The following is a 26,391-nucleotide window of genomic DNA, read 5'->3' on the forward strand; positions in this document are numbered from 1 at the left end:
CAAAATATACAACCAAGCCAAGATCAGGAGAAGGAAGGATTTATTACTTGCAGCAAGTAAGGAGAACATGGAGGATCTTTCCCAAAGCAGTGTTCCCCCGAACAGCAAAACTAGGGGAGTTTCAAGCTAAGGGTACATGTGTGTTCATGAAGGGGCTGGAGCAGAGGAGAATTCTGCATAGAATTGGGGGGAAGGTTAACCAGAGTCTAAGCATTAGTTGGTTGAAGTCACAAGAGTCAGAAAAGGTCAACATCATCATTCCTTAGGTTCTGACCAGGCTGGGGTCATAGCCTGTAGTTACCATACTCCACCTGGGTGGGGCCTTAGTTCCTGCAGAACTCAAAGTTCTGTATCAGATTGTTATGGACATCCCTTGAGGAGGACCTAGGACTATTTTGTTGCTGAATTCTTGTTTCATGAATGCTTTTCATTTGTTCCTGCATTCCTTTTTTCTCTTAAGATCATTATTTGCTGAGACCTGTTCAAGGGCAAGCACTGAGTCCAGGCTTAGATCACAAAATGACGTCTCTTATGTCAAGAAAGTTGTGCCTGGTTCTCTTTTTCTGGGGACCCCCCCAACCACCCTATCTGCTCACATACTCATTATTTTGTAATAACCTATAATGGAGTATAATCCACAAAAACACTAAATCACTGTTCTGTACACCTGAAACTAACACAGTATTATAAAGCAACTAGACTTCAATAAAAACAAACAAATATATCCTGTTATCAGATTGCATAAAGTTGTTTTCCCAGAGTGTCCTTAGGTTAAGGTTGTTGGCTCCATTACCTTAGGCAAGATCATACCACTGAGGGTTAAAGCTGTGTTACCATGGAAACATCAAGATGTGGTAATCTGATACCACTACCTTATTCAAGGGTTATTGTTATCAGCCCTGAAAACTTGCCAGAATCCCTTTTTAATCCTTATCACTACATAATTAATTATACAAATAGGCCCAATCCTTTTCAAAAAAATCAAGGTGAAAATTTACATTAAATTCTTCAGGGCAAATCTGGTAGAGGATCCAATTAGCTGAACAAGCAGCTAATATTGCTGACCTTAAAATAATCTCCAGAAGAAAATGGAAGGAGGAGCCAGAGTTCCCTCTGTTTGGCCACCTCAGATCAGCTCCCCTCTCCCCAGTAATAATCTGGGGTGGGCAGGGAAGGGGGAATGTGCATTTTAACAAGAATCCAAGGTGATTCTGATGCACATGCAGAAATATGGAATTATAACCTAACATTGAAAGAGAAAGCATTTTAGAACACAAGATGGAAGAAAAGTGTACACCCTCATTTATATCTCAGAAGACAGAATTTAAAGGCGGGGGCTTTTGGTACAATAAATCAAGTTATACTGTACAGAGAATATTAAAAAGTCTAGTCATAAAGGACAAGATGTGAATAACAAAAAGAGAAAATTGTCTGCTCACTGTGGTGTCAGGGGCCCCGCCCCCTGTTCCATTTTCTTCAACCCCTGAAGGAAAAGGCTCCACAGCCCTGTGGTCACCACAGCTCAGAAGCACTAGAAGTCTTTGCAGTTATTTGAGACACTTAAGTGCACAAATAAGTTCCTCTAAGTCCCAAGTGGTAGCCAAGGCAGGAATTGCTTATTTATATACAGTAGAGGGAGAGGCGAGGGTTTCACGTTTGGTCCATTTTCATGCCAGTCTCTTCCCTTTCTAATTTAACTTCTGTGGAAACAGTATTGTGTAATTCCATTGTGAGTTAAGCTTGTAGCAATCTTGCAGTGAGCAGCATTTTGATAAGGCCCACGTTTTTTAAGAAATAGTCAATTTGTCTATTACATATACTTCTAGTTACCACACTTCTTCATCTGAACTTAAATTTCTAACATTTTGTCAGGAGGAGGGGTTGGGAGGAGCTAAATTGTGGAAGTGCCTTTTTTTGTCTTTAACACATGTACTGATATCTGAGAAACAAATGAAGGTCATAAGGCAAAGGAACTTCGTGACTAAGGACTAGCTTACAAAGGTGCAAGCTAAAATTTAATTTTATAATTCTACTTTTAAAAAGTAAAGTTTATTTCATATTTTTTAAATAGATTTATTTATTTATTTTTAATTTTTGGCTGCATTGGGTCTTCGTTGTTGCGCGCGGGCTTTCTCTAGTTGCAGCGAGCAGGGGCTACTCTTCGTTGCGGTGCGCGGGCTTCTCATTGCTGTGGCTTCTCTTGTTGCGGAGCACGGGCTCTAGGCGCGCGGGCTTCGGTAGTTGTGGCTCACGGGCTCTAGAGCGCAGGCTCAGTAGTTGGTGGCACACTGGCTTAGTTGCTCCGCGGCATGTGGGATCTTCCCAGACCAGGGCTCGAACCCGTGTCCCCTGCAGTGCCAGGCAGACTCCTAACCACTGCGCCACCAGGGAAGCGCCCTAGTTCATATTTTAAAAGCAGGAATTTACTCATTTATTTCTGAGTTGTATTACCGAGCAAAGGGCTCATGTGCCCATGGTGCAGAAAGCCAAACTAACAGCGGATGTTTGCAGCAAAGTAAGGGTTTATTTGCAGGGTGCCAAGCAAGGAGAACAGGCTCCAAAGACCCGAACTCCCCGATGGCTTTCAGGCAAGGGTTTTAAAGACGGTGTTAGGAGAGAGGGTTGTAGGGGGCATGATCAGCTCGTGGACCTTCTGATTGGTTGGCGGTGAGGTAACAGGGCGGTGTCTTGGGAATCTCAGCCTTCTGGTTCCAACCAGTCTGGGGCCTCCCTGCTTGTGGTCAGCATGTGGCCACCATCCTCCACCTGGGTGGGGGGGGGGTCTTAATTTCTACAGAACAACTTAAAGATATGCATCAGGTATCCCTTCTGGAGGAACTAGGAGTCCTGTGCCTCTTGTCCTAATCTTTAACTGCTTGTGTCTGATCTTTAGAACTCAGGAAAGATCTAGAACACTAAAGCCTTTTGTTCTACAAACAAGAAACAGGGGGCTTCCCTGGTGGCGCAGTGGTTGAGAATCTGCCTGCCAATGCAGGGGACACGGGTTCGAGCCCCGGTCTGGGAAGATCCCACATGCCGCGGAGCAACTGGGCCCGTGAGCCACAACTACTGAGCCTGCGCGTCTGGAGCCTGTGCTCCGCAACAAGAGAGGCTGCGATAGTGAAGAGGCCCGCGCACCGCGATGAAGAGTGACCCCTGCTTGCCGCAACTAGAGAAAGCCCTCCCACAAAAACGAAGACGCAACACAGCCAAAAATAAATATAAAAATAAATAAATAAATAAAAGATTACCATTTAAAAAAAAGAAAGAAAGAAACGGGACACAGAGGGGCTTTTGTACCTGAGAAGGCCCCACAGGGTCCTGCTTGGTTTCAACCCCCCCGTTTCTTTTTTTTTCTTATAGATTTATTTTATTTATTTATTTGTTTGTTTGTTTTTTGGCTGCATTGGGTCATCATTGCTGTGCGCGGGCTTTCTCTAGTTGCGGCGAGCGGGGGCTACTCTTCGTTGTGGTGCGCGGGCTTCTCATTGCGGTGGCTTCTCTTGTTGTGGAGCATGGGCTCTAGGTGCGTGGGCTTCAGTAGTTGTGCCTTGCAGGCTCTAGACAGCAGGCTCAGTGGTTGTGGCGCACGGGCTTAGTTGCTCCACGGCATGTGGGATCTTCCCGGACCAGGGCTCGAACCCGTGTCCCCTGCTTTGGCAGGCGGATTCTTAACCACTGCGCCACCAGGGAAGCCCCCCCACTCCCCGCCACGCCTTTCCTTGATATGCCTCAGTCCTGAGGGGAACAGGGTTGGGACAAGAAAACGAATAATGTTTTGGATAGAGAAATTAATCATAAACTCAGTAAGGGAACTCAGTTTTAAACTATGGCAATTAATTAATGTATGAGATGATGCAAAACTAATCAGAAAATACAAATTAACCTAACAATTTTGTTTTCTCTAGTCTAATGGATTTTGAAGCCATAAATGGAATCTGTTTATAAGATTTTTATTTCACAAGTGATTAAGCAGTTGCAAATAAGCCACTCATTTGAAACGAACTCAGTTTGTATTCAAACCGATTCACATTCTTGCATTTTATTTTAAACAGAAAGTTCTTTCAGGTCAACTCAAATATTTATTGAGTGCCTGGTATGTATAAGGCAGTATTTTACCCACTCAAGGGGCAGACCCTGGCTGGAACTCTAGGAACTCATAATCTACTTGGAGAGACAATACAGTCACAAATAACGAATGTGGAACAGCGGTCTAGAGCATATATTCTCAATAGAGGTGACATTGCCACAAGGGGGTGAAAACTGGTTATGGGGGAGGTGAAAACATCTTAGATATTACAAAGGTTTGTGGCCCTCCAAAAGGTCACAGTACATAGACAGATACGTGGCATATCTTTGTTATTAAAATTTAATGGGGCAAGGGGAAGGAATTCGGGAGAAAATGTATAAAAAGGCTCCTTGGGGAAGCAATAGTGAAAAAAGAGTTGAGTGTAAGACAGGTGAATATGGTAGAGGACATCAGTGAAAGAGGAGAAGGAGGTCTGTGGAGGCTGAGAAGTCTGAGGGGCAGGCACTGTTAAGAAAGAATAGAGCTTCCAAAAGTAGTTTTAGAGAGAAAATTCCTGGTGGCAGATAGGGCTAACCAGGAACAATAAACAGGTGTCATCTCACACAGCAGCACTGGTCTGTGGGTAGTGGCTGCCTAAACACCGTAAAAACAAGGATTCTAAAACCAGGATCAGCAGAAAAGAATGTGATCAGTTAATGATGTCTGCTATGAGCACAGAAGGTGTAAAGCGGAAGTATGAATACCACGAAGTATTTCCTCTTTCTGGCAACCGTAAGCACATAGCAGAGTCAGCAAAATGCAGCATATATTCAAGGAAAAGTAGGTACAGGTGAATGAATTCCTAAAGACCTCTCCTAATTTAAAACTCATAGGTCTAACAAAAAAGAAACAGACTCACACAGATACAGAGAACTAGTGGATACCAGTAGGGAGAGGGGAGGGGGAGGGGGAGGGGGAAGGGGAGAGGGGAAGGGGGAAGGGGAGAGGGGAAGGGGAGGGGGAGGGGGAAGGGGAGAGGGGAAGGGGAGGGGGAGGGGCAAGCTAGAGGTAGGGGATTAAGAGGTACAACTACGATGTATAAAATAAATAAGTTGCAAGGATATATTGTACAGTACAAGGAATATAGCCAAGTTATTTTATAGTAACTATAAATGGAGTATAGCCTTTAAAAATTGTGAATCACTATGTTGTACACCTGAAACTTATATAATATTGTACATCAACTATACCTCAATTAAAAAAAAAAATAGAATTCAAGACAGATTTTACCAAAACAATACATGTAAAAGGGGAGGGAGCATTTTTATCATGTATAAATCCACAACCATTCTCCTACATATCAGCATTACATATACTCTTAAAACAATTTTGTTAATAAAACACACATATAGAAAGTACATAAAACACAAATGTGCATAATTATAATTATACAAACACTTGTGTAATTACCACTGGGCAAGACAGAGAATATTGCTGGCACCCTAGAAGTACCCCATGTGTTTCCCTATCACACCCACTCCCTTCACGCAGAGGCAATATTACCCCAACTTTTAAGATAATCACTTCATTATTTTGCCTAATAGTCTCACCACTCACCTTTGAATCCCTAAATAGTACTATTTAGTTTTGCCTGTTTTGAATTTTAAAAAGTGGAATTATATATATTCTTTCACACGTTGCTTCTTTCACTTAACATTGTAAGATTACAAACAACTATGTATAAAATAAGTAAGCAACAAGGATATATTGTGCAGCACAGGGAAATATAGCCATTATTTTGCAGTAACTTTAAATGGAGTTCAACCTATAAAACTATTGAATTGCTATGTTGTACGCCTGAAACTAATATAATATTGTCATATAATCAACTATACTTCAATAAATAAGTTAATAAAATTTTAAAAATTAAATTAAAAAAAAAAAGCATTGTAAGATTTATCCATGTTGTGTGTAGGTATTTGTTTATCTATTCTGCTGCTGATGGTTTGGTTGCCTCCAGGCGCTGGCTATGACAAGCATGCTGTCCTGAACTTGAGGACACGTGCCTGAGTTTCTCAAGGGTGTAGACCAGGAAGTGGAATTGCTGGCTCACAGGGCACTTCTTTAGCTTTATTAGATATAAATGCCAGACTCTTTCCAACTAGAATATTGCAGCTTACTCTCCCACCAGCAGGATGTGAAAGTTCCCATTGCTCCAACAAAAAAATTGGTCATACTTCTAAATTTTGTCATTCTGGTAACTGTATATATAGTATGATCTCAGGATGGTTTTAGTTTGTATTTACCTAACTGCTACTAAAATTGAGCACGTTTTCATATGTTTATACCACTGAGATTTTTCTTTTGTCAAGTACCTGTTTAAATCTTTTGCCCACATTTTAAATTGTACTTGTAGGAGTTTTTAAATATATGTTGGATGAGACTTTTTATTTGTTACGTGTGTTGCAATGAACTCTCTGATTCTGTGGCTCGTCTTTTTACTCTCTTTATGATGTCTTTCGATTAGCAGAAGTTTTTAATTTTAAAATATGCAACTATATCAATTTTTACCCTTTTTTGTGTATTGTTTAAGAAATCTCTCCCTTCACTGAAGCAATGGGGGGAGGCAAGGAGTGAATTGTTTTTAAATTTGGGCATAACGTGGGACATTTTAATTTTTTTAATTAACATAAAATTCTGTAAGCTATAGTTATTATAGGCTGATGTGCCTGAGTAATACGTTTTGTGAGGAGGAGAAGGAAGAGCTAAATCTTAAAAGATTCATACTGAATGTCAATGAAATTCGTAGAGGTAAAAAGACCTAGGAAGCCTTTTGTCTTTCCTGCAAGCTTTGCTCACTTGCTATGATTTTTTTTTTAAAGCATGTCCTCTGGCATCAGTACATTATCACAGAAACCAAATGCCCGTTAATTCATAAAGTCTTTGATTCTTCAAATATCTACTGAGCACTATTTTTTTTTAACATCTTTATTGGAGTATAATTGCTTTACAATGGTGTGTTAGTTTCTGCTTTATAACAAAGTGAATCAGCTATACATATACATATATCCCCATATCTCCTCCCTCTTGCGTCTCCCCCCCACCCACCCTATCCCACCCCTCTAGGTGGTCACAAAGCACCGAGCTGACCTCCCTGTGCTATGCGGCTGCTTCCCACTAGCTATCTGTTTTACATTTGGTAGTATGTATAAGTCCATGCCACTCTCTCACTTCGTCCCAGCTTACCCTTCCCGCTCCCTGTGTCCTTAAGTCCATTCTCTATGTCTGTGTCTTTATTCCTGTCCTGCCCCTAGGTTCTTCAGAACCTTTTTTTTTTTTTTTAGATTCCATATATATGTGTTAGCATATGGTATTTATTTTTCTTTTTCTGACTTACTTCACTCTGTATGACAGTCTCTAGGTCCATCCACCTTACTACAAATAACTCAATTTCTTTTCTTTTTATGGCTGAGTAATATTCCATTGTATATATATGCCACATCTTCTCTATCCGTTCATCTGTCGATGGACACTTAGGTTGCTTCCATGTCCTGGCTATTGTAAATAGAGCTGCAATGAACATTGTGGTACATGACTCTTTCTGAATTATGGTTTTCTCAGGGTATATGCCCAGTTGTGGGATTGCTGGGTCGTATGGTAGTTCTATTTTTAGTTTTTTAAGGAACCTCCATACTGTTCTCCATAGTGGCTGTATCAATTCACATTCCCACCAACAGGAGCACTATTTTAAAAGTGGCTTTCTGCTAATTAACATGGAAGATGCAGAGATAAGGAGACTAGCTTTTCAGGGAGCTTAGACCTAGTAGGAAGGAAACATGTGTACCAGTGACCACTTGATAAATCCCTGCGAAAGGGATTAAGCTCCATGGGAGTCCCGAAAAGGGTGTGTGGCTCTTCAGTTGAGGGATCACTGAAGGCTTTCAGGTCACAGTTGAAATGAATCTCAAAAGATGGGCAGGCTGGGAAGAGGAGTGGTGGTGGCATGGGTATTCCAGGTATGAGAATGCCACAAGCAGAAACTCAGCCACGAGCAACTGAGTCGAGGGGGCGATTCCCACAGGCCAATCAAATATGACCTTGGTTTTTATATGTCGAAGAATGTAGAAAGACTCTCTCCCACCTACCCATAAATTCTAAGTCTCCAGCTCTGTTTCAAAGATGCTTGAAATTGTAAGCAAATATTTGACCAAGCAGAAGTTCAACTTGTCCTCATAACTTCCTGCAAAAATAATTTTTAAATTTAAATATCACTAAAGATATCATCAAACCTTGATAGAACTGCTTTTTAGTTTTGTTTTTGTTGCTTGTTTGTTATTATAAGTAGTACTTATTCACTCTTGTGCAAAACTGAATTCATGGGGACAATTTTTTAAGGCAAAGCTTTCAGTGATTCACTTTTTATGTGGCACTTAAATGCCACAGATTATGAACTTGCTCCTGTCTCTCCTTCCTTTCATCATACTAACACCAGGACCTGTATGTTCTGTTTAAATAGTCTAATTGGCCCAGGAAAAAAGTGAACCCTTGTTTTTATTTCCTTTGTTATTGTCCATTACAATTCCTGAACAACATTATAAGCTGAAATGATAACTTGGGGAGATGCTAACATAGAAATCTGGACTTCTGCAAAATAGTCTACATTTATTCATTCGTTATAAAGTTGTCCAGTCAGAATGGAATTAAACCAGGCCATTCCTCTCTGTAGTCAGGGCTTCCCTGAGTTCATTCTACACTTGCTGTAGAGATGGTGTGGTATTGGGGAAAGGGGGAAACTAGAGACAATTCATGACAAAACTCTGGGTTTCAATTTCTTTACTCATAAAATGGGGAAAATAATATCTTCTCTGCCCACCTGAGAGGATTGTCATAAGAAACAAATACGCTAATTCACATGGAAAATACTCAGTACACTGAAAGCATTGCACAAATCGAAGTTACTTTTCTTAGTTTAGTCCATGAGATCTTCGTTAGTGGGAAGCCAGGCTTCTTCTTGATTGTCTGTTGATGCCATAGCAAACCCCTCTCCCTTAAAAACACCCAGGTAGAGAGTCTTCTTTTTGTTTTCTTATGAAATGAGTAGAAGAAGGCAGGAAAGGGAGAAGGAAACATTTACTGAGCATCTGCTATGCTCCAGGGTCTGTGCAAAGAACTTTACATCCACCACCTCACTGGTATTATTAGAACCATCTGTGTTTTACAGAAGAGAAACAGGAGGCTCAGAAAGATAGGGTGACTACATCAGCGTCACATAGCTAGCAAGCAACAGAGCTGGGATGCAAACCCAGGGTCAATCTGACTCTAAAGCCATAGATACTATTTCTCGCACACTCCACTGCTTCTCTGATAAATACATCACAGAGAAATGATGTGTCCAAATATTTTGTAGTATAAAGTTGTAGAGTCGGTTGAACGCATTTCTCCCCCATCTGTGGCCTGGCTGCTCTGCTTGTGCTGTCAATACAGTCCCTGGCTCGCTCTCCCTAGATATCCCACACTCACGTCTGCCTGCATTGAAAGATGAGCTTATGGGACTCCCCTGGTCGTCCAGTGGCTAAGACTCCGCACTCCAAATGCAGGGGGCCCAGGTTCGATCCCTGGTCAGGGAACTAGATCCCACATGCCACAACTAAGAGCCCTCATGCCACAACTAAAGATCCTGCGTGCCACAACTAAGACCCGGTGCAGCCAAATAAATTAAAAAATTAAAATTAAAAAATAAAAAACAAACAAACAAAGGTTCTTAACTGCCTTTCAGGAAGGTACTAAGTTACTCAGTTAACTAACAGCTCTTTTTGGATAAAAATTTCTGTAGGGAATAGGAGATGTAGGCCCTGTCCTCTTAGAGCTTCCAGGAGAGCATTTGAAGTTCCCTCTGGTCCTGTAATGACTTCACCAGGCAAATCCTTTCAGACACCCATGCTACAGGGGAAATATCCTTTCCAAGCTCAGTAAATAGAGTTACTTCAGGAGCTACTGGAGACTGAGTGACTCACTTGCCCTATCAAACAGTTGTCCCTCTGTAAGTCTTCAGACCTCTTTCTCTTTCTACCATGATTAGATGCTCCAAACCAAAAGGCATTCCACATCTCACAGATGGTCTGAAAATAGCAGGACATATTTTAAATCAGAATGTCCTTTAGAAAACCAGGGACAGAGAGGTCTCAGATGTATTTCAAATTGGGTCTGGCTCTAAGGACCTCCCAAGAGATGGGAAGATGCTAACCTTCCAAAGTCTTATCTGGGCATCCAGAGACTGTCCTAAGATACTCAGCCTTTGAGAAACTGTCTCCACACTTACTGTTTTACCCCATTCATAACGGTTGAGAAGCCTGCTGTCGGCCAAACATCACACCCTAGTGCATTCAGACTTGCCCCATCCTATAATCGTTTGGGGAGAATTCACTCCAGGGTCATCCCCAGTCTCTACCCTGACATTCTCCTGCTTCCTGTTCAAGAAGAATAATTCTACCCTGATCCCTCCTTCTCATCTTTGAATAGTTCTAGGCCTGGTTCCCTCACGTGATTCTCTACCTGGGTCACACACCTTGAACATTAGCCAGAAACCTCTTCTCTATTCTTGTGTCCCCTTTCCCTTGACTGTTTTGTCTGGAAGATATTCTTGATTCTGAGATATTTTCCTCCCACTTAACCCGCCCCACATTGCATTAAATGAATGGAGGAACTGGAGGGAAATCCCATTTGCTGTGCTCCTTCCAGTGACAGGCACAGCGGAGGCTCTTCATACACACTGACTTCTTTAACCATCACAAAGGCCCTGATAGGAAATGTAAGAGAATTTTAAAACTTTGCCAAAGTCACCAGCTATGAGGTGGTATTGTCGGCTATTATTGTAGTGTCAACTGGGAAAAAAAACCCAACACAACATGAGAGCTGTGAGTTTCAGTTTTATTTGGGGACTTACTAAGGACTCTGGCCCAGGATACAGTCTCTCAAAGAGCTCTGAGGAACTGCTCCCAAGAGGTGAGGCGGGCAGGTCATTATATATATGTGGTTTCGGAGAAGGGTCACGCGCAATCAGGCACACATTTGGTAGAAGGTTAGTCATGAGGAACAGGTATCTCAGTTAATGACGTTAGATCTTTTCTAAGTATGGGAACATGTAAGAATCCAGGTTCATAAAAAAAATTACTCCTGAAATATTTCTAGCTATGTAAAGGCTTCTTTTCCCAGAGCACCAAGTGCCTCATCCTGATCTTCACCTGAATTCCTCTCACGGTGGATTGTAGGTCAGTGGCTGCAGTGGCTAATGACTTGATTCTTGTAGAACTGGATGGTCGGCAACATTCTTTGTTTTACAGTAGAGTTGAGACTTGAACCCAGGACCCATCTGGTTCCAAAGCCACTGCCCTTTCGAGTATCCTCCCAGCCTCCCAAACAAACCAGCCTGTTCTATACACCGCTAGGCCTTTCCTGTGTCATAACTGATGTCTCCTGGTGATTCAAGTTGTTCCCAAAAGTTAGGGTATATTTCATAACAAGTCTTTTCTTCTAATCAAAGACTGAGTCGAACTAAAATAAGATTAGACTAGAAGCAGTCCTTTAAAAATAAAGATAAAAAAGAAGCAATCTCTCATTACCACTTTGTGGGAAGATTTGCGATTTCTCAAAATTCAATAGTATCAGTAAGTTTGGGATTTTCAAATGGTGTGGGGTTAACCACTAGGGCCAGAGTTTCAATGTTGCATTTGTTTTCCAGAAAAGGAGTTCAGCATAAAATGCAGCTAATAGTGAGGTTTTGTTTGGGTTTTTTGCATAATAAAAGTCGTAACTGAGCAACATTAACTACAGACACTCCTCCCCATAAATCCATGGAGACTCTGTGAAAAGCATTTCAGAGAAATCCAGACCCCAAGTAGTCTTTGGCAAGGGGTAATTTGCCATGATGGTAGTTAAATAAGGAGAATATTGAGTAGCTGACTACAAAGAAGCATCTGAAAATGAAAATAGCTGTGGCTGAAGTCCCTCAATGGAAAGTGTATATAAAATTTCTCACACGTGGCAGCCCAAACTGGTCTCTTCTTTTTATGAGACAAATTTGACAATGCATACCAAGGAGCTTAAATCATACCCTTTTGGGCTAATAATCCCACTCCTGAGAATTTATCTCAAGGAAATAAGTCATAAAGAATAAGGAAGACTGTACATATTTCTATAGCAGCATTATTTATAATTAGCAGAAAACTGGAAACAGCCTGATTTTACAATAATAAAGGAAAGGCTTAGTACATTTTGGTATCTTAATTCTTTGGGATATCATGCAGCTATTAAGAATATCATCCTAGTGTACAAACAAGAAAAAGAATAAGCATAGAATACAGAATGCAAATACGCAGAAGTTATAGACATGCAGAAATACACATGTTGATAAAGAGTAGGAGGTGACACAAAGAGATGAAACTAAGTATGTTAGTACAGTGAGATTACAAGTTTTAAACATTAAAATTTTCTTTTGTAACGACCATATTTAGTTTTTAGGGATTTTTTTTTCCTTGTTTTGTCTGCTTCGACTTATATAGAATCGTATTCATAATTATTGTTGGATCAGAAGATTATTCTACAAAGGACACATAGGGAACATTCTAGCCAAGTGTGAAATATAGAGAATTACTAATTTACAAATACTAATGCTATTGTTTTAATTTGCAGTGAAGGGAATTTGGCTACAAAGCAGGTTGTGTTCCTTCAGAGACCAGTTATGTGGAATTCAGCCGCTCAAACACCGGAAGTGAGTAAAATTGATGCTTTATGAACTAAATGTTACACTGAAGCATTTAATCCTTAAAGTCTCTTTGTAATTCTAAATGGTGAACAGATGAGGAAGTGTGGAGCTGATAAAGAAACAGTCTTCTGAACCAACATATAACAAAGGAAATGTGCCAGGAAACAGGCATGTGAGACAGTTCTGAAGGGGATCAGAATATTACTCCAAAATATGCCACATGGGCATAAGGATTACTATTTTGAGCTAAAAGCAATTAAAAAACAGCAGACACAGGAGGACCTCTCTACCCTCTCCCTTTCTGACAAAAGCAGAGGATAAATTTCCCTTTTAAAAGGTGACAGAAATTTCCATTTGTAAAGTTGCCTCCCTCTCCTGTACCAGAGATGACTCTTATCACTGGGAACGACACAGACTGTAGTCACCACAAACAAACCTTACTAAAGCCTTCTTTTCCACTAGTTTTCCCAAATACTTACCTTCCCACAATCTACTGCCCCTAGAAGCCCAAACCCCTTTTCCTTTGTCTAGTCACTTCACCACAATTTATCACCCCTTGTAAAATGATATATAATCTCCCGGTCTAACTGCCTGTTTGGGTTTTCACTTCTCTGTGCAGCCCCCATGTGCATCCAAAATAAACCTTTTCTTCTATTAATCTTTTTTTAGTTTAATTTGCTGGTCTGAGAGACTGAACATAAGATTATAGAGGAAAAGTTTTTTCCTCTCCACAGTTATAAGCCTTATAAGTGAATGTGCGTGATATCTGTGTGATCTTGTCTATCTTGACTTCTGACAGCACTTTTGTATTGTCTCCTCAAGGTCATATTTTTTCAGCCCTTTGCTGAAGGGCTATGCTGAGCCTCAAGTCACCTTATCCTTAATAGACCCCTACTAGATGCACACCTAGAATAGCATCATTGAATGAAGCAATCTGTGCATTAATTAACTAAAGCATAACCTTCAAAACAGGAAGTTTGCCAATAGACCAGAAAATTATTTGAAGTGATTCTTTTTCTGTATATCAAGAAAATATTGTTTTAGAAAACTTTAAAGTTTTCTAAACTAGCAAAGCTAGACTGACAGTGTATGTAATGCAGCCATGCTAGGTTGTCTCACATTAATTTTGGAAAGACTCCAGCTGGCTCCATAGGTAAGCAGGTAGAGAGGTGGAAAGGTGGATAGGAAGATTCCTCCCATGGGAGGAGAGCAGAGTGATCAAGTACACAGATTTTAGAAAAAGACTGAATTAGAGCCCACAGGTGAGCAGGGCCTCCCAACCCCGGTGAGAGTGGCTCAAGTTCACGAGTTCATTAAGAAATATTCGGTTAAGAAGAAGCAAGGTGGATCTATGTAAAGAATGGCCAGAAAAGGTTTTCATTCTTCTTTCTCCTTCCCCAAAGCAACTTCTCACCATGCTACAGCCTTTTCTTTTCTTTTTCTTTTTCTTTCTTCTTTTTTTTTTTTTAAACATTCTGCAAACAGCCATCATTTCTGAGAAAGATCAACAGAATTCACAGCCTCATGGAATTTTGACTAACTGAGGGCCCTGGAATTGGTGTTTGTGAAGATGTAAGACCCAAATTCAGCTGCTTCATGGTCTCCTTTCTTAGGGTTAGATATTAGTTCTCTGATTCCCTGAAAATATTTGAGCTCTTTTTGTTTAACTTTAAATACCATTCAGTAGTCTAGTGGTAGCTTTTCTTTGGGTAATCTTTATATTTACATCCATTGTAATATAAAATTTCTGGCTCATTTATATAATAGTAAGGAAGTACATAAATGGTCAGTTTTCATCAATGAGAAGCCCAGGAATAATATATTTTATAGCTTAGAAGTCTACTTCTAAACGGATTTACTATTTTTAGTTCCTTTGATAAATCTTTAATTTTCCTAGCAGGAAATCTCAGGATATTGAGATTATTTCAGGGCAGAACATGTAGGTGGTTCAGTCTGGAGCTGAAGTATGTAATAGCTATAATAGAAAACCAATTTGTAAATTCTTTTAGTTTTCTCTAGTGGAAATAATTTGTTATTTTATCTCGAGAAGGTAGTAGACTATCAGTATCGCCATAGAGTTAATTTAGCTATCTCATATATATTTTGTGAAAGTTATACATTTATAACATGCCTTGAAAAAACATTTTATTTTTTTTAAAAAAACAACCTACAGTTGTAGGTCTATAATGGCACTATTCTTTGCTTGTACCTTGAAATCAGTTGTTGTTTGGGAGGTGCTGATGAGGGGATTGCTTCGTTTATAAAGGTTTTCAAAGAATTATTTCAAAGGTGTTTAGTTCTTTTTTTTTTTAAATAAATTTATTTATTTTATTTTTGGTTGCGTTGGGTCTTTGCTGTGCTCCGGCTTTTCTCTGGTTGTGGCGAGCGAGGGCTACTCGTTGTTGCGGTGTGCGGGCTTCTCATTGCGGTGGCTTCTCTTGTTGCGGAGCACAGGCTCTAGGCGCGCGGATTTCAGTAGTTGTGGCTCATGGGCTCTTGAGCGCAGGCTCGGTAATTGTGGCGCACCGGCTTAGTTACTCCGCGGAATGTGGGATCTTCCTGGACCAGGGATAGAACCCGTGTGCCCTGCATTGGCAGGCAGATTCCTAACCACTGTGCCACCAGGGAAGCCCAAAGGTGTTTAGTTCTAAAAACCAGTTGGTGGAAATTTGAGACATTACAAACATTGCCCTAGGATTGTTAATGAGTTTTCAATAAAATGATAAATTTCATGGGCTGGTAGAAACTGATCTAGGGTTTAACCCTTGAAAAAAAAAGTTCTCTCTTTTACTGAGATTAATGTCAAGATATATAAGACTTTTTGTATTCAGTGTTGCACTCAACATAGAACAGTACTTTTATGTTAAGCAAAGCCATTTCATGCGTCTGTATAGGGGAGGGAATTGAGAATCACATGATGAAGAAAGCATATTGTTGGAATTTTTTCTTCTGAAGTTATAAAGACCTTTACGTTTGGAATTTGTTTATATTCCACAGATATGTTTTTACACAATATTCTAGATAGCTTGAGAATTTTTTTAAATACGGAAAATATCAATTCAAAATATTTATACTCCCAATTACTGCCTCAATTTTCTTTAAGCTATTGAAAGATAGTTTGTTTTAGGAAAATTAGAAAAATTTTAGAAAAAAATTAATAGGAGAAAATCTTCTGAACTGGAGCTAAGCAAAGAGTTCTTAGGCATGACACCAAAAGCATAATTCATTTTAAAAAATTGATAAATTAGACCTTATCAAAATTTAAAATTTTTGCTCTGTGAATAACACTAAGAAAATAATAGAAAAGCCACAGACTGGGAGAAAAAAAAAAGCTTTGCAAATCACGTATATGACAAAGGACTTGTATCCAGAAGGTATCAAGAACTCTCAAAACTTAAAAAGTAAGAAATAAACAACGCAGGTAAAAAATTGTTAAAAGTCTTGGACATCTAACCAATGAGGATATGTAGATGAGAAATAAGCACATAAAAAGACATTTAAATCATTAGTCATTAAGGGAAATGCAAATGAAAACCATGATGAGACACTACCATACATCTACTAGAATGACTAAGATTAAAAAATATTGACAATACTAAGAACTAGCAAGAATGAGGAGCAATCAGAACTATCAAACGCTGCTGGTGGGAATGCAAAATGGTACACGCACTCTGGAAAACAGTTTGGCAGCTTCTTATGGGGTTAAACATACACTTACATATGACCTAGCAATCCCACTCTTGGGCTTTTACCCTAGAGAAATAAAAACGTTTGTTCACACAAAAAGCTACACATAAATGTTTATATTCTCTATTCATAATCTCCAAAAACTGGAAAAAATCCAAATGTCTTCAGCAGGTGTATGGATAAACGGCTGTGGTACTTCCATACAATGAAATACTACTCAGAAATAAAAACAAATGCACTCTTGATATGCACAATGGTGTGGATTAATCTCAAAAAGCATGCTGATTAAAAGAAGCCAGTCTCAGGGAGTTCCCTGGTGGTCCAGCGGTTAGGTCTTGGCACTTTCACTGCCGGGGCCTGGGCTCAATCCCTGGTCGGGGAGCTAAAATCCTACAAGCTGCACGGCGCAGCCAAAAAAAAAAAAGAAAAAAAGCCAGTCTCAAAAGGTTATAGACTGTACTATTCTATTTTTTTTTTAATTTTTAAAATTTATTTATTTATTTATCTTTGGCTGTGTTGGGTCTTTGTTGCTGCATGCGGGCTTTCTCTAGTTGCGGCGAGCAGGGGCTACTCTTCATTGTGGTGCGTGGGCTTCTCATTGTGGTGGTTTCTTTTGTTGCAGAGCACGGGCTCTAGGAGCTTGGGCTTCAGTAGTTGCAGCACGCGGGTTCAGCAGTTGCAGCACTTGGGCCCTAGAGCACACGGACTTCAGTAGTTGCGGTGTGTGGGCTCAGTAGTTGTGGCTCGCGGGCTTAGTTGCTCCGAGGCATGTGGGATCTTCCCAAACCAGGGATCTCATCCATGTCCCCTGCATTGGCAGGCAGACTCTCAACCACTGCACCACTAGGGAAGTCCCTGTGCTATTCTATTTATATGACATCCTCAAAAAGACAGAACTGTACTGTGGATAACAGCTCATGGGTTGCCAGGGATTTGGGGTTTGGGGAAGGGTGTGATAAAGGAATAGCATGGGGGGTTTTGAGGGGGATAATAGAACTGTTCTGTGTCCTGATTGTGATTTGCACACAAATTTATACACATGTATTAAAATTCATAGAACTTTACACTTTTACATATTTAAATTTAAAAGATTGTATGCTTTATAATTTTAATTTTTTTAATTTAAAAATAAAATAAAATAAAAATGTTATGAAAGATTGTAGGCTTTATAAATCACATAGGCTATATTTTTTATACCTTTGTCCTTCAGTAAAAACTCTCCTTGGATAATGGAATTTTTATGAGGTATAATGAGATTGTTAACCTCCCTTTCCTCTACATGAGGCTCTGTAGTATAAATAAAGCAAGGTTCTTTTTATCTTGCTCTTCCTTTTATCTATTTAAATTTTTTTTTTCTTTATTTTGGGGGGAGGGCTCTAGATAGACTCAAGGAAGTGAAAGCTATGCTAAGCAGGGTAAGAGACTCTGACCAGGATTTTACCTCCATCTATTAAATGTTCTCAATTTTTCTTCCAAGATCTTCTTTCTTAACTTTTCTGTTTCTTTGAAGACTCAAATAAAAAACTCATCGGATTTTTCTATTACCTAAAAATCTTTACTTCAGTTAAATTCTTCAGCCCATTTCCCTTTGATAATTATTTATAAGAAACAACAGGTCATTTAAAAGTATTTAGTTTCCACTGACTCAGACAGAGTAGGGTTTCCATCCAGTGGTGTTCTTAGGGGTAGACAACAAACCATGAAAGGGATTCCAGGGGATGGGTGTGTGTGTGTGTGTGTGTGTGTGTACAAACAGCTTCTGCCAGGCTCTCCAAGCCTCCGTGTCCTCATCTGTAAAATGGACAGTGTTAGTACCTACCACAAGGTTGGGAGGAGGATTCAGTTAGAAAACATGTAGGGGGCTGGGCACAGCACCTGGTCACATGGAATGTTGCTTTTGTTTTCATAGGAATGTTTTTCTTTCAACGCTAGATGATTAAACACTAACTCTATGGAGAAACTGAAGAAAAAATCCAGAAACTCCTAATGACCCTCCATTTTCTCCAGCTAAAAATTACCTTCAGCTAATATGTACGAATGTAGTGCATTGATGCTTTTTGACATTCAAAAAAAACACACATGAACATATATATATATATGTTCATATTTATATATATATATATATATATATATAAAGCAAATATGGCAAAATATTAACAAGTGTTGAACTAGGTAGTAGGTTCATTGTAGTATCCTTTAAACTTTCTATATATTTGAAATTTTTCATAATTGGAAAGTTGGGAAAAATTAAGCTAAAAAGCATTAGTTGCCAACAATTTTTTTCTGTCAGTTATTAAGTGGTTAACTAATTAGTTACTAAGATGCTATGCCAAAAAGACCGATATAGAATGATTTAAATACAACAGAAGGGTCTCTCTCATAATTATCTAAAGATGGGCAGGCAATCCAGGGTGGGCAAAGCTCTGCCTCATGGCTGGTCAGCTCTGCCACCCTCAACATTTGGCTTCTGCCTCTGGACCCAGGACTGCTTCTTCACTCATTGCTGTGTCCAGCCAGCAAGAAGTAGGAAATTCCAGGCATGCTTCTAAGGCACTGACTCCCAAGTCACAGACATATTTCTTCTCACATCCCATTGGCCTGAACTTTATGTCACCACAAGCATCTGCAAGGGAGGCTGGGAAATGTAATTGGGGCAACCATGTGCTGGTACCATAGTGAAATACTACATGCCCAGCTAAAAATTGCAAGGCATTGGTGGTGAGGTGGGTGCAGAGTTCTGTTATTAAAAGAAAGATAGAGAGAATAGACCCTGGGAGACAAGAGTTAAATTTAAATGGTTCCAATTTACATTTGTTTTTCTTCTTTAGAGAAGTTTTGCATTCAAATTATTTTCTTGTCTTTAAAATGTATCTCAAAAGGAATGATTTCAAGAGGTAAAGACTTCTTGGGCACATCTATTGAATCATTTCTCTAATACAAACCAAGAAGTGAAGGAGCTGCAGTCACAGAAATGTTCTGAATTAGATCTTTTGAAGGTAACTATAAATAAAATCACATGGGGACTTCCCTGGTGGCACAGTGGTTAAGAGGCCGCCTGCCAATGCAGGGGACATGGGTTCAAGCCCTGGTCCAGGAAGATCCCACATGCCGCAGAGCAACTAAGCCCGTGCGCCACAACTGCTGAGCCTGTGCTCTAGAGCCCGCGAGCGACAACTACTGAGCCCATGTGCCACAGCTACTGAAGCTTGTGTGCCTAGAACCCGTGCTCCGAAACAGAAGTCACTGCAGTGAGGGGCCCGCTCACCTCAACAAAGAGTAGCCCCCGCTAGACGCAGCTAGAGAAGGCCTGTGTGCAGCAATAAAGACCCAACACAGCCAAAAATAAATAAATTCATAAATTAAAATAATAATAATAAAAAAATAAAATCACATGAATACTAAGAAATATTTAACATATACATTAACTTCTTTCCTTATTGCATGGTAAGATAATTATTTAATCAAACTTTGTTCTTACTTTTCCAGTCATTTGAAGTTAATTTGAAATTATTGGAAAGTCACAGGGTCATATTTCATTCACTAGCTGTTAGTATCCTCAATTGAAGTCCATGTGAAATCTAATTTGGTGCCAGTGTAAATAGAAGATGTCAGGTACCTCAAAGAGCATCATGTATAAATAAAAATGAAAGCATTTTGCTTTTATCGTTAATGAAGTCCTTCATCTAGGGAATGCTTTTCACTAAAAGCAAATGGGCTTCTTACTGGTGTGGGCAGAAGGGAAGAGGGATCACCACAGCCGTAGGGCAGTGTTCAGGCTGGAGAGCAGCCCTCTTCTGGGCCACCCACGCTTGTTTCCATATGACTTATTGGTGTCCCTTGGGGTGTAAGGGACAGAAACCCTGCTCAGATTAGCCTATGTCCATAAGGGAATTTATTGGCTTCTAGGTGGGAAGGATTCTGGCATAGCTCATAATATCAAAAAGAGAGCTACAAAAAACAGTGCCTCAGGGACTGATTCCAGAGATTCAACAGCCCCAGGATGTTCCGTTTGTTTCAGCTTCTACCTATGTATGTGCAGAGGGCTTCTTATGAGGTGAGTATGGCCACCTCATCAAAAAGAAAGAACTTCTTGAAATAACTCAGACAGAGAAAGACAAATACTGTATGTTAGCACTTATATGTGGAATCTAAAAAATAAAACGGACAAATGAATATAACAAAAAGAAGCACACTCACAAATATAGAGAACAAACCAGTGGTTACCAGAGGGGAGAGGAAAGGAGGGGGAGGGGCACGATAGGGGTAGGGGGTTAAGAGGTACAAACTACTATGTATAAAATAAATAAGCTACAAGAATATATTGTACAGCACAGGGAATATAGCCAATATTTTATAATGACTTTAAATGGAGTATAATCTATAAAAATATTGAATCACTGTTGTACACCTGAAACTAATATAATATTGTAAATCAACTATACTTCAATTTTTAGAAAGAAAGAACTCTTTATCCTAGAGTCACTATAGCAATCCCAGGGAAGGACTCTGATTGGATCTGATTGGGTCACATGCCCACACTGCAGTAGAGAGGAAGGTGGATAAGAAAGCTAGCTGGAAAGATGGTTGTCCACGACACCTTTTTCCCTTCCCAGGTTTGAATGATTTTGACAGCCCCAAGCTTGGATGACTCAGGAACATATTCTGTGAGCAAGAAGGGTTGGGGTTTCTCTGCATGATTGAAAAGCTCGGACTCTTCTAACTGGTACTGGAGTCACACTTAGTCTTACAGCGGCTTCCTATTCCTCTTTCAACCCTGAGACACACAAGGAAGAGAAATCCTGAATGTCCACTCCATGTTTTTATTACTTTATAAACCATATTTTTTAGCTACTCTTCCACTCTATCCATCATAACACTGTCCAAGACAATGTAATGTCTTATGATTGCTGATATAATTCTGACTTTGTTCTTTTGCTTTTGTTTTTAAGACGTCAACAGTGGAAAATGAAAGATACATTGGTAGGACACCCTAACTGAAACTGGTTTGTCACTGAGTCTCATGTATTTGAAATGGGTCATTCATTTTTAGTAAATGAGGATGATTCTCAGAAGTTGATCGATTTTATCAAAGGGTAGCATTAGATCTGCATGCAAATCTTGGTAGAATCTGCTCTCATTCTACAGTGAAAATATCAGAAGAAAGTGAGAACCTATATGAATAAGTCTGGAAATGTTGCATGAAAAATCTCTTTATTGACATAGGGAAATACTCAAAATATAGTGAGTGTTAAGTGCAAAAGTGAGCTAGCTGTACACATCCATGTGTGCATATGCAAATACATAGTAAAACATGCCAAATTTAAACAGTGGTATCTCTGTGAGATGGGATTGTGGGTGGGTTTTGCTTTTTTCTTTATTTTTGCCTGGTTTTCTACGCAGAGCGTGTATTATTTTTGTAATTGGAAATTTTTATTTGAGAAACATACAAATCTTTGACCACACATCTACTCATATTTTTGCAAAGCAGATAATGTGAAAAAAATAAGGTAAGACACTCAGGCTCCAGTTCAAAGCCAGCTACTCCCTGACCTTGGACAAATACCATCTTCTTTCTGGGTCTTACCTCTGTACAATGAGGGATTAAAGTAGATGATCTCCAAGGACTGGTCAGGTTTCAGTCTCCTACACTCTAAGTTATAAGAACATTGCAATTTGATTTGTTGGAAAAGCTATTATTTCATGTGGAATGAGGGAGGCAACGTCATTGCTGAACATGTATTTATTAAAAGTCACTTGGTAAAAAAAGAAAAGAGTTTGTCCTGAAATCTTTTATAGAGTTAGGTATTTTGTCATCTTCTAATATTTAAAATTTAAAATTTGGTGGCTGTTTACTTATTAATACTTATTTAAAAGTGAATTACTGTCACTATCTTATTATTCTGAATAATACCCAATTTTTATTAAGAAAATTCTCATTGAGTATGTGAGAGCTGGCCTCTATTGGCTGACGTACAAGAAGGAATTTATTGCAAAATTCACCTTTGGCCCTGGTGCTGGTGAAAAAGGAAAGATCCAGGCTGCCAAGTGCTCCCAGGCTCCCCCTCCTTCCCATTTCATTCAGTCAACAGGAGAGGTCATTCAGGAGTGAATGCATCCTTTGTGCCTGTGGGAAAGGAGCCAGTAGCTAGGCTTGAGAAAGGAGCAGTACCAGTCAGCCCTGCCTGAAGCCAAAAGGCTATATCCTCACTGACCAGCGTCCCAATGCCAGGCAGAACATGACATTCTCAGATCCTCTACCCTGAGAGTAAATCTGTCAGGTTCCACTGCTTGTATTAAATTCAGTATATTTGGTGAATGGGAATAAAAAGGGAAAAGATTTGAGATCTGAGACTTGCACTTGATGAATGCAAATGAAAATGTCCCTACCATCAAGCTATGTCTGACTCGGGCTGTGAGAGTGGGCCTTTAGTGAGGCAGGACCCACTGCAGACTTGTTCCTTTCAACTTGTCCAAGGACTCCAGTAACTCAGCCAAGGAAAAGACGAGCTGCCAACACACTCCTTTCAATGCAACACACCGAGGCCTGCATCCTCCTATCCAAACAGTGCCGTCAGCCATGGTTACGTTCCACACTAGCCCGCAAAATTCACTTTAATACAGCTGTTTGCATGGTATATTTGCCATGAAAGCCAGTATGAAATCCTTTTACTTTTATTTTTTTTTAATTTTTTGCCCCACCGCACGGCCTGCGGGATCTTAGCTCCCCGACCCGGATCAAAGCCGCGCCCACTGCAGTGGAAGCACGGAGTCTTAACCACTGGACCGCCAGGGAAGTCCATGCATTTGTATTTTATACACTATAGTTCAACAAACCTATGGATTAACGAACTTTCGTAAGACTAGCCTAGGCATCTGACTTCTATATATTTTTCTGAGAGTTTTTTTTTGAGTAATTTTAGTTCTCAAGTTTGAGAAAATGTAATCCTAGTTCCCAACTAACATATAAATGAGCTTTAAGCAAATAAACTCTTTGTAATCTGGGAAATTACTGGGCTTTTTAAATGTTTTTTTAACTTTATCTTATTTATCCTTACTCAGTTTTTGTGCCTGAGTATATGATCATGATCTAATACCTGTCATGTTATCAGTATTAAAGAAGCCCCCGTAATCTCATCAGGAGTCTGAAGATCCACAGTTCTCTCCCTGAGCTCTCCTTCTGTTGACTTAGATATCTTAGTTTGACTTAAGTTACCTTGGCAGAGACCACGTCTTTTTATTGCGAACCGCACCAAGGATGCGGTCAGGCCTCAGTAATATTTCACAGTGAAAATATCCGCAGCTTCTCTGACGGTCTGCAGAAGGAGCCGGTCCCGCTGCTGAGCAATCCCACTGCGTCAGGCAGAAGCGGTTTGTAGCAGGACAAGGAGAGGGGTCGGCTCCACCTAGAAAGGCGCCCCTTATTCCAATATGATCTCAGTCTGCATTACCTGTGCAGCCTATTCCTATAGAAATGGGGGACAGGTAGCCTCTGAGGCACTTTTTCTGCTGCTCAGATCTCGACAAACACCTAGAAGGAAAATGGAGGTTTTAGCGTATCTCTCCCTGCTTTGTTCCCCCAGGTAAGATCTCAGCAGGTCCCTCTCCTCAGAGGTGTCATTGAGGACCCACACAGGGGCACACAGCCAGCCCGCCAACGAGGAGAACGATGGGCCGGGAAGCCACCAAGTGGTGTGAACAGAGAGGGGAGCGCACCTTCGCTTGGAGGGCGGGGAGCAGGGAACGGGAAGGATGGCCCTGCGCTGGTCCTGGAAGAGGCGCAGGCTTTGGAAGAGAAGCGGGCAGGGAACTAGACCAGAGGGACAAGACGGCACCCATCCTTTTAACTCCTGGTCGCCAATCTCTTGTGTTTCAGAGGAAAGGCAGCCGGCACGTGAAAGGTGAAGACAGGAGCAAGGTCACGAGCAGGAGCACCGGACTGGACACGGCCCTGTCGCAGCCTGCAGAGAGCAGGAGCCCGCCCGAGGCGCGCCCCCTCTCCCCTGCTAGAGAGTGCGGGGTGAAGGGGAAGAGGCCGGCCCGGCACAGCAGCTTCTCCGGGCTCAGCAGCGGTGACAGCGTCCTGCGGGAAACAGATGATGGACAGTTTGACCAGGAAGATGGAGTAACTCAGGTCACTTGTATGTGAGCAAAGAAGGAAAGGAACAGAGGCCTTGTAAATAATTATTAAAATAATTGCCAAGTTACTTTATTGTATTGCTTTATGTGCATTTATGTAATACTTTGAATTTTTCCGGACTCAGGCTTTCCTCTAATCTACGTAAACTTTGGCTCAACCTTCCAGACAAGGAAGAATAACCAACATTACAGTTTTCTCAACTAAAACATCTGTTTAAACAGATGTCTTATGAGGTTATTAACCGATAATGTACTTCAGTGTCTCATGAATGCGTAAGGTATACTTTTCTTACAATTCCTGGTAAGACAACTAAATATCTCAACCAGTATTTTCACTTAATTAGAAAATTGTCAGGAAGTTAGAGCCTTACTTAAGCTGAAAATTCTCCCTCTCTCTCTCTCTCTCTTTCACACACACACACACACACACACACACCACACACACAGGGCTAATTAATAAAGTACCTATTTCCTGAATATAACAATTAATCTAAATTTTGTCTTTAACTATGGTATGTATGTACAAAGCAAACCCTTATTTGTTAAAATATTCTTTGAAAAAAAATCCGTTTTGTATGTCTTTGGTTTTAAAGGGTCACCATGTTACCAACCTCGTACTGATTCATTGAGCTTAAACTTTCTCGTGTCTAATAGCCTAGAAACACAGCAAAGCAGCATCCCTTAAAATTCAATATAAGAAGAACCCACAATCTCAATATTTAAAAACCTTAGTAGACAGAATTAATTTTCTTTCTTTTAAATTGTAAATAGTCTGAAAAGGGAAACATCAACTTTAAATGGAAACTGATGTCTTTTATCGGTCTAGATATGAATTATGCTTTTATTTTGATTGCTAAAGCATGAAGAATGTGGAAACCCAGAATTTTCAGTCCTGCAGGAGTAAAAAGGTGCTCATAGCACATGCAATGTGTACAGTGACTTATCTGTTCAATCTCTGCTTTTCTTGCTCTGCTACTAGGGATGCCTTTGCCTTGCCCAGCCTTTAACAGGTAAAGATTAAAATTTTACAAAATAGAGGATTTTCATTTATCTACGAAAGGCTTACTTTGAAATGTGGGTTACTTCAAATGAATTACAACTGTGCCATTGATGAGTTCAGCCTATTATATATTTTTATTAGCATTGGTGTTGACATTATAAAGTCATTTGAATAATAAAATGTCATTTGTAATTGGGCTATTGTTTTATTGAACACAAATGCTCATAATGTTTTACACATATGACAGGTATGTATTACATGTTATCAAATATATAGTGTAACTAGGGACTTCCCTGGTGGTCCGGTGGTTAGGACTCTGCACTCCCAATGCAGGGGGCACAGGTTCCATCCCCGGCTGGAGAACTAAGATCCCGCATGCCGCACAGTGTGGCCAAAAAAATAAATAAATAAACAGTTGCCATGGAAATCAACCATACTTCAAAAAAAAATTTATGGTGTAACTAAACTAGGTTGATCTCCATGAATTGTTGGTAAGATTGACATGGAATTATTCTACTTCTACCGTGCAGAAGCATTACCTTTATAGGTATAAAGGAACTGAAGAATATTCTGCTCAGTATTATTCTGTGGAAATAGCTGTCAACAGTATTTTCAGAAGTGTTTTTTTGTTTTGATTTTTAGATGAACCTGAGTTCCATATTCAAGAGTTGGTGAATTTTTGGTAGAAATAAATACTACTTCTGGAGCCCACAAAATGCCATGAGTTACGAAACACAGGTAATGAACTCAGAAAGATCAGACAGTTTTTCCCAATGCCAGGGTCTACAACAGGCAGAG

General features: G+C 40.0%; 1 protein-coding gene across 1 annotated transcript in view; it reads left to right on the forward strand.

Moving 5' to 3' along the window:
* RFTN2 (raftlin family member 2) overlaps positions 1 to 25,737 on the forward strand; it is a 64,365-nt gene extending 38,628 nt beyond the window's left edge. The window contains exons 8-9 of the mRNA XM_068544721.1: positions 12,698 to 12,776; positions 24,331 to 25,737. Of these exons, the coding sequence (XP_068400822.1) occupies positions 12,698 to 12,776; positions 24,331 to 24,603 (352 nt within the window). The 3' untranslated portion in view covers positions 24,604 to 25,737. The remainder of the gene's footprint in view (positions 1 to 12,697; positions 12,777 to 24,330) is intronic.
* The last annotated feature ends 654 nt before the right edge of the window (positions 25,738 to 26,391 follow it).

Source organism: Eschrichtius robustus, chromosome 5 (assembly GCF_028021215.1).
Source record: "Eschrichtius robustus isolate mEscRob2 chromosome 5, mEscRob2.pri, whole genome shotgun sequence".
NCBI classification, from domain to species: Eukaryota; Metazoa; Chordata; class Mammalia; order Artiodactyla; family Eschrichtiidae; genus Eschrichtius; species Eschrichtius robustus.